The sequence below is a fragment of the Bos indicus x Bos taurus genome, chromosome 23 (assembly GCF_003369695.1).
Source record: "Bos indicus x Bos taurus breed Angus x Brahman F1 hybrid chromosome 23, Bos_hybrid_MaternalHap_v2.0, whole genome shotgun sequence".
Taxonomy (NCBI): domain Eukaryota; kingdom Metazoa; phylum Chordata; class Mammalia; order Artiodactyla; family Bovidae; genus Bos; species Bos indicus x Bos taurus.
The window spans coordinates 4,146,016-4,161,375 of record NC_040098.1 but is presented as its reverse complement, the minus strand read 5'-3'; the positions used below and the strand labels follow the sequence as shown (position 1 = coordinate 4,161,375).

The window sequence follows — 15,360 nt, the reverse complement described above, 5'->3', positions numbered from 1 at the left end:
GAAGATATTTGCAAATATGCTATACCTTTGCAATTAGGTATATTCCCATAAAATTTTATGTGGAATCACAATTTTATTCTATTGAGCAGACAATTTAAACAAACTTGTTTTGAATCCAGTTATAACTCACATTTGAACTACAGCTTATTTTCTTAGAGTTCTTCAAGTAGGGGCCATGTGTGTAAATTGGTAAGTTATGTGTATAAGTTAGTAAATGCTTTTAGTGCTCTTTTTTGGAACCTTCTAATCAGAATGTACAAAGTCAGACTAGGGGTTATCTTTTACACGCTGTCACCAAAATAAAATGGATGAAGAGTGACGAAAAGAGCATAGGATTTCCCACCAAAGCTATAAAGCTGGGTGGATGGCAGCCCTCTGTCTTCTGAGGGTGCAGCTGGAAGGGCAGTGCTGATTTTGTTGACTTACCTAAACTTTAGCTTTCTCATTAGTAAATAATGAAAATAGTACTTCATGGGTTATTGTAAGGATTAACTGGAAAAGCACATTTGAACCATAAGTACTTAGTATGAATGTGAATTTCCTATCCCCCCTCCTGTTGCATCTCATAAGCAACTACACAAACTATTGTGTATACTTAATGATAGAAATTTAGGAAGACACAATACAACTTTTAAGGCTATTACTCTAAAGACCATTAACAAGTTAAATTATATTTATACACAAACACACGTACATATACATACACATATAAATATACGCTGAAAAATACTTCCAATTTTGGGATAGAGGAGGCTCTTTTTAAAATTTTTATTTTTGTGGGGATCAGGATTTTTTTTATATTTTTATTTTTAGTTGGAGGATAATTGCTTTACAGTATTGTGATGGTTTCTGCCATATATCAACATGAATCAGCCATAGGTACACATATGTTCCCTCCTTCTTGAACCTCCCTCCCACCTCCCACCACATCCCACCCCTGCCTCTCTAGGTTCTCAGCAGCAGATCCCACTAGCTCTCTGTTTTACATATGGTAATGTATATGTTTCAATGCTATGCTCTCAAATCATGCCACCCTCTCCTTCCCCCACTGTGTCCAAAACTCTGTTCTTTACGTCTGCGTCTCTTTTGCTGCTCTACAATTAGGAGCAACAGTACCATCTTTCTAGATTCCCAATAGCTATGCTAAGTCACTTAAGTCGTGTCTGACTCTGTGTGACCCCATAGATGGCAGCCCACCAGGCTCCCCCATCCCTGGGATTCTCCAGGCAAGAACACTGGAGTGGGTTGCCGTTTCCTTCGCCAATGCATGAAAGTGAAAAGTGAAAGTGAAGTCGCTCAGTCGTGTCCAACCCTCTGCGACCCCATGGACTGCAGCCCACCAGGCTCCTCCGTCCCTGGGATTTTCCAGGCAGGAGGACTGGAGTGCGGTGCCATCACCTTCTCTGAGATTCCATATAAACATGTTAATATATACTGGTTTTTCTGACTTACTTCATGCTGTGTAATATAGGCTCTAGGTTCATCCACCTCATTAGAATTAACTCATACATGTTCCTTTTTATAGCTGAGTAGTATTCCTTATCCATTCATCTGCCATTGGACATCTAGGTTGCTTCCATTGCCTAGCTATTGTAAATAGTGCTGCAGTGAACATTGGGGTATATGTGTCTTTTTCAATTATTGTTTCCTTGAGATATATGCCTAGGAGTGGGATTTATTGGGTCATATGGTAGTTTCCAGCCAAAGGCCTAGAAAAGGTCAGTTTTCATTCCAATCCCAAAGAAAGGCAATGCCAAAGAATGTTCAAACCACTGCACAATTGCACTCATCTCATATGCTAGCAAAGTAATGTTTAAAATTCTCCAAGCCAGACTTCAACAGTACATGAACCATGAACTTCCAGATGTTCAAGCTGGATTTAGAAAACGCAGAGGAACCAGAAATCGAATTGCCAACATCCATTGGATCATCGAAAAAGCAAGAGAGTTCCAGAGAAAAACATCTACTTATGTTTTATTGATTGTGCCAAAGCCTTTGACTGTGTGGATCACAACACACTGTGGAAAATTCTTAGAGATGGGAATACCAGACCAGCTGACCTGCCTCTTGAGAAATCTGTATGCAGGTCAGGAAGCAATAATTAGAACTGGACATGGAACAACAGACTGGTCCCAAATTGGGAAAGGAGTACGTCAAGGCTATATATTGTCACCCTGCTTATTTAATTTATATGCAGAGTACATCATGAGAAATGCTGAACTGGAGGAAGCACAAGCTGGAATCAAGATTGCCGGGAGAAATATCAATAACCTCAGATATGCAGATGACACCACCCTTATGGCAGAAAATGAAGAAGAGCTAAAGAGCCTCTTGATGAAAGTGAAAGAGGAAAGTGAAAATTTTGTCTTAAAACTGAACATTCAGAAAACTAATATCATGGCATCTGGTCCCATCACTTCACGCCAAATAGATGGGGAAATAATGGCAACAGTGACAGACTTTATTTTCTTGGGCTCCAAAATCAGTGCAGATGGTGACTGCAGCCATGAAATTAAAAGACACTTGCTTCTTCGAAGAAAAGGTATGACAAACCTAGATAGCATATTAAAAAGCAGAGACATTACTTTGCTGACAAAGGTCCATCTAGTTAAAGCTATGGTTTTCCCAGTAGTCATGTATGGACGTGAGAGTCGGACCATAAAGAAAGCTGAATGCTGAAGAATTGATGCTTTTGAACTGTTTGAATTTTGAACTGCTTTTGAACTTCACCAACACTGTGGTGTTGGAGAAGACTCTTGAGAGCCCCCTGGGACTGCAAGGAGGTCCAACCAGTCAATCCTAAAGGAAATCAGTTCTGAATATTCATTGAAAGGACTGATGCTGAAGCTGAACCTCCAATACTTTGGCCACCTGCTGCGAAGAACTGACTCATTGGAAAAGATCCTGATGCTGGAAAGATTGAAGGCAGGAAGAGAAGGAGACAACAGAGGATGAGATGGTTGGGTGGCATCACCAACTCAATGGACATGAGTTTGAGTAAGCTTTGGGAGTTGGTGATGAATAGGGAAGCCTGGCGTGCTGCAGTTCATGGGGTTGCAAAGAGTCAGACACAACTGAGCGACTAACTTAACTGATGGCAGTTTTAGTCCTAGTTGTTTTTTTTTTTTTTTTTAAGGAATCTTCATGCTGTTCTCCATAGTGGCTTTATCAATTTGCATTCCCACCAACAGGGTAAGAGGGTTCTATTTTCTTCACACCCTCTCCAGCATTTATTATTTGTAAAGTTTTGATGAACAGCCAAAGCAATCTTGAAAAAGAAGAATGGAGCTGGAGGAACCAATCTTTCTGCCTTCAAACTGTACTACAAAGCTGCAGTCATCAAGACAGTATGGTACTGGCACAAAAACAAATATAGGCCAATGGAGCAAGAGAGAAAGCCTGGAAATAAATCCACGCACCTATGGGCACCTTATCTTTGACAATGGAGAAAGGACAGGTGGTGCTGGGAGAACTTGTTAGCCACCTATAAAAGAATGAAACTGGAACACTTTCTCACACCATACACAAAATTAAACTCAAAATGGTTTAAAGATCTAAATATAAGGCCAGAATCTAGAAAACTTTTAGAGGAAAACATAGGCAGAATACTCTTTGACATAAATTACAGCAAGATCCTTGTGACCCACCTAGAATAATGGAAATAAAAACAAAAATAAAGAAATAGAGGAAGCTCTTAACCAGGTTTGGAAACCTGGACAAAAGGCATGCCCGTTTGACTATCAGAATTTTAAGGTGACCATATACAAAATTAATAGATAGGTGTTTGATGAAAAATATTTTAAAGATGGAGGATGAGACAGGGTTAGTTTGATAACAAAGAATGAATACAGGTTGACCAGAGGGGAAAAAATAAAACCCGAGACTGGAATGGAGTAAGCAACACACAGAATTATATGAATGAAAGCTCATAGCACAAGTAGACAGGAAAGGCAAGTTAACACAGCACATGTCTATAAGACTGCAGACATGAAAATAAGGTCCATAAAAGCCTGTGCCAGACTCATTTAGTGCTAGGGAACCTGAATTGGTAGAATCTTTTGAGCAGCAATTACACAATATCTTTTAATTACCAAAAACTTTTAACCCAATAGGGCCACTCCTGATGAGGGAAAAGCAGTAAATATAATAAGGATATGTAGTCAACAATATATTTTTATAAATATATTTCCAAAATCATTGTAGTGGCAAAAAAAAAAAGCCTGAAAATGAATAGTTGACTAAATCTTAGTAGATCCACACCATGAAGTAGTTTGTGATCATTACAAAGAATAAATTAGAGTGACACCAGCTGATTTTTAGGGATTTCTGTTAGGAATTATGGAATAAGAAAACTGAGAGGCAGAAGATCTGTAAGATAACAATATTTGATAAAACAATGGCAGTTCCCCTTGTATATTTATTTTTATGTATTTTTTATAAATGACAAACATGGAGAGATTTATGGAAGAATACATATTTGTAAACATAGGTTATATTGCAGAGTGGGCAAAGCAAAACATAAGAAAACATATGTGATATGAAAACATTTATGCATTTATATAATATTGCATATACATTTATAAAAAAATGTCTAGAAAGCAAACATACTTTTATCTTTATTATCACAGAAAGATGGTAACAATTTGTTTTTAAGGAAAAAATTTAAAAATTTATATATGGGACCTTATTTATGATAAAACAATTCCACAGTTCACAGGGAAGAAAAGTTTTCATGTTAAAAACTGATACAAAATATTCCAAATGTATAATAAATAGGGTATTTTGAAAGTTGACTTAAGAAACTGAATATTGATTTTAGTTGTCTATAATATAGCTTTGCCTTATATTTTAGGAAGCTGCAGATGATGGACATAAAAACAACCTTCTTCCTCAGATTATTCAGTGTTTTGCGTGTCCAAATTGCTTCCTCCTTTTTAGCAGCAAGGATGAGTGTTTGAAGCATATGTCTGGAAAGAATCATTTCCATCAGAGTTTTAAACTGGGTGGTATGTTCATACTCTCTTCTGATGAAAATTATTAAACTCCTTTAACGTTTGCTGATTTACTGTACATCTCAGATAATTCTTGAGATAACTTATTTTCACATTAATTTTGAGAACCATGAAAGTGAAAGATGTTTATCTCAGTTTTTATTTTTCAAAAAAAAAGATTCTTAATATTTATCTGTACATAAGAGTAAGGTTTACTTTGAGGAATGAAGACAAACTTGGGAAGAAAACATTTATGTACAATGATGTTTTTGTATATCTGTTTTGTAAATCCCTGCATTTAAACTCAGATTTTAGTCTGAGCATGAGTTCAGCATCCATTGCATTTAATTGAAGCTAGAAAATGACTTTTCATAGATTTTTATCACATAAATAATTATCTTCTTTCACTTACTAACCGGATGTTATGAAAAGGCAGAGGGGAGGAAGGCCGGGTCACTCCACTCAAATCTTTGCAAGTTATAGTTCATTTTGTCTTTCAGATGACAAGGCAGTGGCACAGCCAATATCATTTCCATCTTTTGCAAAGAAACTTTTGATCTCTCTGTGCAAAGATGTTCCATTTCAAGTTAAGTGTGTGGCCTGCCACCAGACCCTGCGTTCCCACATGGAGCTTACTGCCCATTTCAGGTTTGTACTGGTCCTGCCCAAAAGGCTCTTCACCAGCAGGGGGATTCAACAAATAGTTTTATATTCTGTGTTTCTCTCCTTTAAAATGAGAATGGCTATTTGCCTGGACATTACCCAAATTTACCAAACCCAACTGTATCACTTAGTAGATACAAACTTTTAATGCATTTTAAAGAAATAAGGAGGGGGAGACCTAAGAGAGCATCAGATGCAAAGTACAGTCTTTGAATTATGAATCCAACAAAGCAAATGTAAAAAACTTCATGAAGTGACATGAATAAGAGGAGAAGTGTGAGAAAAGTGGATTCATTGATACTGCTGTAAATGTAAAACAAACTGACAGTTCCAAGTTTCATGTGGGTTGCTGAGGGTTGTGCCTGTGGGAGGAGAGGGTTAAGATAGAATGTTGGCTTTGATTCAGCTAGCATGGAAAGTATGACAAATGTGTGAAAAAATGCATGTCAATCAAAGGCCAAATTGATCAAATAATCGAGTGTGATATTTTTGTCTTTACAATGAAAATTATCAAGCAATATACAAAAGTAATGAATACAGTAAGCCCATTAGGTATATTAATGGGCTGTCACCAGGCTTCGGTAGTTGTCACTACATGACACTTTCATCCCTGGAAATTCTTACTTTGGAAGCAAATCTTGTCATTATATCTGTAAATACTCCAGGATATACCTATGGATGATAAGAGCTCTTTTTTTTTTTTTTTTTTTTTTTTAAGAAAAATAACTGTAATACCATGATACCTAAAAAACTAGTTTTTTAATATCATCAAATATCTGATCAGTTATCAAATTTTCCCTGGTCACTTCCTGAAGTTTTTTACATTTGGTTTGTTGGATTCATAATTCAAAGACTGTACTTTGCATCTGATGCTCTCTTAGGTCTCCCCCCTCCTTATTTCTTTAACATGCATTAAAAGTTTATATCTACTAAGTGATACAATTGGGTTTGTTTACTTAGAACAGTTGTTTTCACAAATTTTCAAGTAAAATACATTCTCAAAAAAACAGGCAGCTGAGTATAATTATTCTGTATAAACTCGGTGTAATTACTGATGTTAACAGTCCTAGTTCTGACTTGTATTTCTTGAGTTCATGCATTCAAATCCTCATTCTGCCAGGATTTTTATTCTTAATTATTTCATGGAAAATTTCACTGTATGCACGTCAACAGACTAGTATAGTGAACCCTATTTATCCATCTCCCAACTTTGATAATGCTCAACACCACCATTCTTATACATCTTTATGCGCCTTACCATGCTTAATGATTGTTTATAGTTCTTTGTTTCTGACGTATTGTTTCAATTTATTGACGTATACAAATCTTAACCTTTATGATTTTTTTCATGTGTTTTTCATACCTAGCCCTCTGCCCCCTTAACCTTTATGATTTGTAGACTGGATACAGCTGTCAACCCATCCTTCCCTTCCTGGTCATCTCCCACCGTCTCATCCCCAGGCAGTCTGTTCGGATATTTTTCCTACCTTACATTGACATATCTCCTCTAGATCTTTATGTAAATGGAATCATGTATAGTATGTACTCTTTTGTATTTGTCATAGCATCTGTACAATTCATCCATATTGTTTAGTTCATTGTTCTTTTTTATTTGTGAATAATATAGCACAATTTGCTTATTCATTCTCATGTTGATGGACCTTTGGATTTTTTTCAGTTTTTAGCTATTGTGAATAAAGCTATTACATACATCTTATACAAATCATTTTATAGACATATGTCTTCATTTCTCTTGGATAAATATCTAGGATTGGAATTGCTAGATCAAAGAGTAGATGTGTATTTAATTTTATAAGTCTCTTCTCGACATTCTCTCAGTGTGTACTGGTGCATGTTTCTACCAGCCAGGTGAGAGAGTTGCAATTTCTCTACATCCTTGCCAAGGTTTGCTGTTACCAGTCTTGTTTCATTTTAGTTGTTCTTTTGAGAGTCTCATTGTGGTTTTAATCTGGATTTCCCTGATGAACAGTGATGTTGGACACTTTTTAGTGTAAAAGCAACCACGAGCATGGCATGTTCCTGACCTAAAATCAGTCCATTCTTAAAGAACAGGTACCAGGTTGTTGAGAATGTCACTGTCGTGTTCCTCTGTACCACAGAGAAGTTAGTTACCTGCTTGTCTCATAACATTCCTATCAGTGCATTTTACATTGTTTCTACTTTTCTAAAATTTGTCTGGATTAAACAAAATGTAGGTAATGTTCAGGTAGATAGGATATTATTATATCATCTGCCTCTTTGTTGAAAAACAATCTTTAGTGCTTATGTACACATGTTTACTTAATAATTACTACAATAAAAAGCAGAGATACTGCATTTAGAAATACTTACAAGTTTATCTTTTTATCCAATTTAGAGTTCGTTGTCGAAATGCCGGTCCTGTAGCTCTAGCTGAGAAGAGCATTGCTCAGGTGGCAGAGAAATTCCTCCTGAGAGGTTACTGTCCACACTGCAACCATGTCTTTGTGGATGAAACCAGTACCTGGAATCACAAGCAGAATTTAGGACACAAAGTCCGAGTCATTAACTCAATGGAAGAATCAATTTTACTTTATTGCCACAGCAATGAAGGGAACAAACCTCTTTCTGACCTGCACCTGTTGCAAGATGGGTCAAAATTTTCATCACTGAAAAGAAATATGTCCTCTCAAGAATCTAGCTCACAGGATTGCAGCACTGTTCCAAAAAAGAAGATGAATTTAGGAGTTAAAAGCCTTGGGGGTGTGGTTTGTTTTCAGAAGGAAAGGTCACTTGTTAAAACCTGGTTTTGTGAATGCCATCAACGCTTCCCGAGTGAAGATGCAGTAGAAAAGCATGTTTTCTCAGCAAACACAATGTGTTACAAGTGTGTGGTCTGTGGGAAGGTGTGTGAAGATTTGGGAGTCATCCGTTTACACATGAGCCGCATTCACGGAGGGGCACATTTAAATAACTTTCTTTTCTGGTGTCGGACATGTAAAAAGGAATTGAGGAGGAAAGAGGCTATAATGGCCCATGTGACTGAGTTTCACAGTGGACACAGGTATTTTTATGAGACGGATGAGGTGGCAGGTGACACTTCGCCATCATCCTGTACCGCGCTGGTGAGTGATCTGACTGCTGAGAATCCTTCTTCAGCTCTTACTATTGTTGATCACTCCCCAGCAAACCGTCCTCCGAGGGGTAAATGGCAATGCCGAATTTGTGAAGATATGTTTGACTCCCAAGAATGCGTAAAGCAACACTGCATGTCTTTAACAAGTCACCAGTTTCACAGGTACAGCTGCACCCATTGCAAAAAGACTTTTCACAAGATGGAAACACTACAACGACATTGCCAAGATGAGCACAACAGTGAGGTAAAGATGAAGTACTTCTGCGGGCTTTGCGATCTGAGTTTTAATGTGGAAGATGCATTTTTGACTCATTATAAGGAGCACCACAGCACAGACTATGTATTTGTGTCAGAAAAAACGGAACCTTCCATTAAAACGGAGAGTGATTTTCCAGTAATAGAGACGGGTAATCTGCTGACCTGCGGCTGCCGCGAGAGCTACCTCTGCAAAGTCAACAGGCGGGAGGACCACGGCCGCTGTCTGCAGACCCTGCTGGGCCAGGGCCGCCTGTGGTTCCGCTGTGGCGTTTGCTCAGCCACAACTCAGAGCCTCGGTGACCTGCACACGCACGTGCGCCAGGCGCACGCGGACCTGGAGACCCCGCCGCGGGGCCTCATCAAGTGCGGCACGTGCACCAAGGCCTTCCAGGACCCCGAGAGCGCGCAGCAGCACTTCCACACGAAGCACTGCTCGCTGCGGGGACCGGTGGGGGCCCGCCTTTCGGCCGAGCCCAAGAGCCCACCACCCGCCCGGGCAGAGAGAAAGCCCAGACAGACCGCAGACGGGCTGCAGACTGCAGAACCGGACAGAGCCGCTGAGGTGGAGCTGAGCGGCCAGAGCGCAGGTACGGCAGGTAACCAGCCCTGACGCGGGGCGTCCCACGTGCTGGTGATTGATAGGCGCGGGCCAGGGGCAGCTGCCCGGGGTTGGGTGAGATGGGGTAATCGTTTCTGCAGCGGGTACAGAGATCCGTGTTCCTGCTGCTTCGTGCAACTACCCTCTTAACCTGAGGGGACAAAGAATACCTGTTACACTAATAGGTATTTTAGATAACGTTTTGTTTTCTTTTCCAAAGGACTTGGGAATTTTGAAAGATAAGGAAAATGGATGGTTTTCTGAAAGTCAGATTTGAAAGTACACTGCCCATTACTATCATTTAGACTAAAATTCAGTAGAATATAAGTCAGTGATTTCTTTTTGTTTCTATTTTGGCCTTATTCTCTGAGAAATCTTAAAGATCACTTGAGAATATATTTTCCTTATTCCTTTTTGGAAGCAAAGCTTTTACTTAGAGTTAAAATAGCAATTAGAAATTGAGTTGTTAAGTGGAAACAAGAAACCAGGCAGAATACTGAATTCAGAGTATGGATTACTCTAGACTTTACTTCTACAAAAAGATTGAAGAACTCTACAAGAGTGCAAGTTTTTATTTTGTTTAGAAGTATGATTGTTTCCTTTTGAGTATAACTTTAATTATATATTCTTTTAAATAAAAATTGACTGTAAATTATGCAGTGTAGAGTGGAAAAATGAGGATATGTAAAAGTTTCGGCTAATAAAATATTGTTATGAACTACTGAATTTTTAGACTTGCTCTGTAGCACAGGTAGCTCTTGCCATCACCATTAGCCATGTGTTTTATGTTGATTAAATGATGTACTCCAGCCCCATTCAACTCTTCTTCTAACAGTGGAACCGTGGCCATACTGTTTTATGTTCTGTTCTTTTCTTTTTGGGGAATTTGTGTTGGTTTATGTTTGACAGGAGGTCATTGTCATATCTAAATCTAAATTACTAAGTATTTTAAGAAAGGAGATAAGAAAATGGTTTAGAAATGAGAAAGAATGGCAGGCTCTTTCTGAGTCAGTCTTTATTAGGTGGAATAGAAGCTGTGAAGAAAGCTGAGTGCGGAAGAATTGATGCTTTTGAACTGTGGTGTTGGAGAAGACTCTTGAGAGTCCCTTGGACTGCAAGGAGATCCAACCAGTCCATTCTAAAGGAGATCAGCCCTGGGATTTCTTTGGAAGGAATGATGCCAAAGCTGAAACTGCAGTACTTTGGCCACCTCATGCGAAGAGTTGACTCATTGGAAAAGACTCTGATGCTGGGAGGGATTGGGGGCAGGAGGAGAAGGGACGACAGAGGATGAGATGGCTGGATGGCATCACCGACTCGATGGACATGAGTTTGAGTGAACTCTGGGAGATGGTGATGGACAGGGAGGCCTGGTGTGCTCCGGTTCATGGGGTCACAGAGAGTTGAACACGACTGAGCTACTGAACTGAACTGAGAAGCTGTCTGTTTTAAAAAGAGTTTAAACATTCAGGGTCTTCATTGCTACCGCTGGAAACTCTTAAGGCCCTGTCAAAGTAAAGAGGTGTGACAGGAGGGAAGAGGAGGGAGAACAAGAGTTGGAGAGGGTCAGAGCGGAGAGGCCCTGGGAGAGCGGAGAAGAGGTGTCTTTGCGGGAGGCGCCCAGGAGCAGCGTGTGGGCTGTCTCACGTCTGCACTCCAGGGCGTAGCATGGAGCCAGAGGCATGCCGATGGATCAGTCCAGGTTAGGAAAAGAACAGACTCCTGGTAGCAAGAAAGTTCTTAGCAAGTAACCTCTAAAGTTTATTTTGATGAATGATGCGAGTTTTAGTTACTTAGCCTTAAAGCCTGGTCTTCTAGATCTTCCAATACACTAATTAAAAAAAAAAAAAAATTCCCTTTATAAATGACTTTTAAAGAAAGCCAGGATCAGTGGCACATATTTGTAGAAAGGACAATCATTTCTGAAATATTCAAAATATTTTTATCTGATATAAATATACTGTGTCATTTGGATTTCACAACATGGCTTAGATAGAAGTAAAAACACATGCAAGATTAATGTTAAGTTGACAAGTTGAAAAGTTTTTAGCTAATTCTTCTCAAATTCCTGTCGATGTTTCTTTTTTCTCAGATGAAGAGGTTGTTGAGCTCCCAGACTTGGATTACCTGAGAACTATGACTCACATAGTCTTTGTTGACTTCGATAACTGGTCCAACTTTTTTGGTCACCTACCAGGGCATCTTAACCAAGGAACATTTATTTGGGGCTTTCAAGGTATGGCAATAAGAAAAACATTTGAGGCTACCTCTCCCACTCCCTACACACACTTTAGAATATGTTTTGCTTTAAAAGGACTCTTCTTGAACCTTCCTGAATAGGAGATAGAAACAAAATTGAAATGTTGTCACCTTGCATTATAGTTACAGTGCTAGAATATTTTTCTCCTTGCATTTCTCTGTGATGGGTGTTAGCTCTTTTTGATGGACCCACAGTTTATAAATCTGTAGCTACAGATTGAAAGAGCCTTTTTATTCAATACCTACAGTATGCCAGGTACTGGTTTGTTTGTTTTTTTAAAGAAAAATAGTCGCTCAGTCATGTCTGATTCTTTGTGACCCAATGGACTGTAACCAGTCAGGCTCCTCTGTCTGGAATTCTCCAGGTAAGAATACTGGAGTGGGTAGCCATTTCCCTTCTTCGGGGGATTTTCCTGACCCAGGGATTGAACCTGGGTCTCCTGCAATGCAGGTGAATTCGTTACCACCTGAAACCACCAGGGGAGCCCATGCTTACTGATTATTATAATTTTCTCCCTTTAAATATAAGGAATTAGGCTGAGAAGTTTATTTTTTTTTTGCAAAGTATAAAAATAATAGAGTTAGCTTTTGAGCTTGGACCTCTTCAGTTCTTCCTTACTGCTTATAAATGTGCATCTTTGTATGAATCTCCCATTCGGGTACTAACCAGGCTCAGCGTCTGAGATGACATGAGATTGGGTGCATTCAGGTTGGTTTGGCCATACACTGAATGTCTTCATAAGCCATTGACCAAACCTGAGAGAGAGACTTCTCTTTGATTAACTGAGATTTAGTACAGTGAGCCTCTTGCGTATAGGCACACCCAGTAGATACTGCAGTTTCAGTTCCAGACCACTGCAAGTCACACGAATTTTTTGGTTTCTCTATGCATATAAAAGTCATGTTTACAGTATTACTGTAGTCTGTTAAGTGGGCAAGAACATTATGTCTTAAAATATGTCTTAATTGAAAGACATCTTATTGCTATAAAACGCTAAGTATTACCTTAGCCTTCAGTGAGTCATAATCTTTCAGCTGGCGGGGGTGGTATCTTGCCTCCATGTTGATGCCTAGTGACTGATTTGGGTGGTGGTTGCTGAAGGTTGGGACGACTGTGGCAATTTCTTAAAATCAAGTTTGCTGCATTGACTGACTCTTCCTTTCATGAATGATTTCTTTGTAGTCTGCAGTGCTGTGTGATAGCGTTTTACCCACAGTAGAACTTCTTTCAAAACTGGAATTGATCCTCTCAAATCCTGCTGCTGTTTTATCAACTAAATTTATGTGATATTTCAAATCCTTACTTGTCATTTCGACAGTCATCACAGCATCTTCACTAGGGTAGATTCATTCTCAAAAAACCACTTTCCTTGCTCATCATCCATTAAAGGTTTATCTTGAGATTGCAGCAGTTCAGTCACATCTTCAGACTCTACTTCTGATTCTGGTTCTCTTGCTCTTTGCACCACATCTGCAGTTCCCTTTTCTACTGAGTTCTTGAACCCCTCCAAGTCATCCATGAGAGTTGGAATCAACTTTTTCCAAACTCCTGTTGCTGTTGGTATTTTGACCTTTTCACATCTTCCCCAATCATGAGTTTTTTTTTTAAACTTTAAATTTTTTATTTTGTGTTGGTGTATAGCCAATTATAATGTTGTGGTAGTTTCAGGTGAACAGCAAAGGGACTCAGCCATACATATACATGTATCCATTCTCCCCCGAGACCTCCTCCCTCCTGGCTGGCGCACACATTGAGCAGTGTTCCACGTGCTATATGGTAGTTCCTGTTGGTTATCATTTTAAATAGCAGTTTGTACACGGCCTTCCCAAAGTCCCTAACTATCCCTTTCCCCTGGCAACCGTAAGTTTTCTAACTCTATGAGCCTCTGTCTGTTTTGTAAGTAAGTTCATTTGTATTATTTCTTTTTCAATTCCACACGTAAGGGATTCATACAACATTTCTCCTTCTCTGTCTGACAGACTTCACTCATATGACATTCTCTAGGTCCATCCATGTTGCTGCGAATGGCATTCTTTCACTCTCTTTAATGGCTGAGTAATACACCGTCGTATATATGTACCACATCTTGTTTATCTGTTCCTCTGTTGATTGACGTTTAAATTGCTTTCCTGTCTTGCCTGTTGTAAACAGTGCTGCAGTGAGTGAAGGACAGGGGTGCGTGTCTCCTTTCGGATCGTGTTTTTCTCCAGCTGTATGCCCAGGAGTGGGATTGCAGGGTCATATGGTAGCTCTGTTCAGTGTTTTCAGGAACCTCCGTACTGTTCTCCATACTGGCTGTACCAGGTTACATTGCAGCCAAGAGTATAACAGGGTTGCCTTTTCACCACACTCTTTCCAGCAGTTGTTGCTTGTGGGTTTTTTGAAGATAACTGTTCTGACTGGTGTGACAGGATACCTCATTGTAGTTTTCATTTGCATTTCTCTAATTCTTAGAGATACTGAAATCTGTTCATAGGTGTATCTGTATGTCCTCATTGGAAAAATGTATGTTCAGGTCTCTGCCCATTTTTTGAGTGGGTTATTTGTTTTGATGCTGTTAAGTGTCATAAAATGTAAATTTTGGAGACTAATCCCTATCAGTCACATCATTTGCAAATATTTTCTCCCATTCTGTGAGTTGTCTTTCATTTTGTTTATTGTTTCCTTTGCTGTGCAAAAGTTTTTGAGTTTAAGTAGGTCCCATTCATTTATTTTTGTTTGTATTTCATTATTCTGGGAGATGGATGAAAAAAGATGCTGCTGTAATTTATGTTAGAGCATGTTCTGCCTGTGTTTTCCTCTAAGAGTTTATATAGTCTTGTCTCACATTAAGATCTTTAATCCATTTTGAGCTTATTTTTGCGTATGGAATTAAGGTATGAGTTAACTTAATTTTTTTACATGTCGCTGTTCAGTTTTCCCAGCACCATTTGTTGAAGAGACTGTCTTGCCACCATTGTGTAAACTCGCCTACTTTGTCATGGATTAGCTGGCCATAACTGGTTGGGCTTATGTCTGGGTTTTCTGTCCTGTTCCGTTGATCTATATTTCTGTATTTATGCCACGACCATACTGCTTTGATAACTGTAACTGCATTGTTGCTCAGTTGCTCAGTCACGTCCAACTCTTTGCAACCCCACGGACTGCAGCACACCAGGTTTTCCTGTCCTTCAGTATCTCTCAGAGCTTGCTCAAACTCATGTCTGTTGAGTTGGTGATGTCACCCACCCATCTCATCCTCTGCGTCCCCTTCTCCCCACCCCCCCAGTCTTTCCCAGCATCAGGGGCTTTTCGAATGAGTTGACACTTTGCATCAGATGCCCAAGATGGCCAAAGTATTGGAGCTTCAGCTTCAGCATCAGTCCTTCCAATGAATATTTAGGGTTGATTTCCTTTGCATTGACTGGTTCAATCTCCTGATTGTCCAGGGGACTCTCAGGAGTCTTCTCCAGCACCACAATTAGAAAGCATCAAT

General features: G+C 39.4%; 1 protein-coding gene across 4 annotated transcripts in view; it reads left to right on the top strand.

The window, feature by feature from the left end:
• The window catches only part of LOC113881224 (E3 SUMO-protein ligase ZNF451-like), a 91,118-nt gene that overhangs the window by 49,411 nt on the left and 26,347 nt on the right, over positions 1-15,360 (top strand). For all 4 annotated transcript variants that reach the window (XM_027524062.1, XM_027524065.1, XM_027524061.1 and 1 more), the window contains 4 exons: positions 4,853-5,006; positions 5,492-5,639; positions 8,032-9,614; positions 11,718-11,861. In XM_027524062.1, coding sequence (XP_027379863.1) covers positions 4,853-5,006; positions 5,492-5,639; positions 8,032-9,614; positions 11,718-11,861 — 2,029 coding nt within the window. The remainder of the gene's footprint in view (positions 1-4,852; positions 5,007-5,491; positions 5,640-8,031; positions 9,615-11,717; positions 11,862-15,360) is intronic.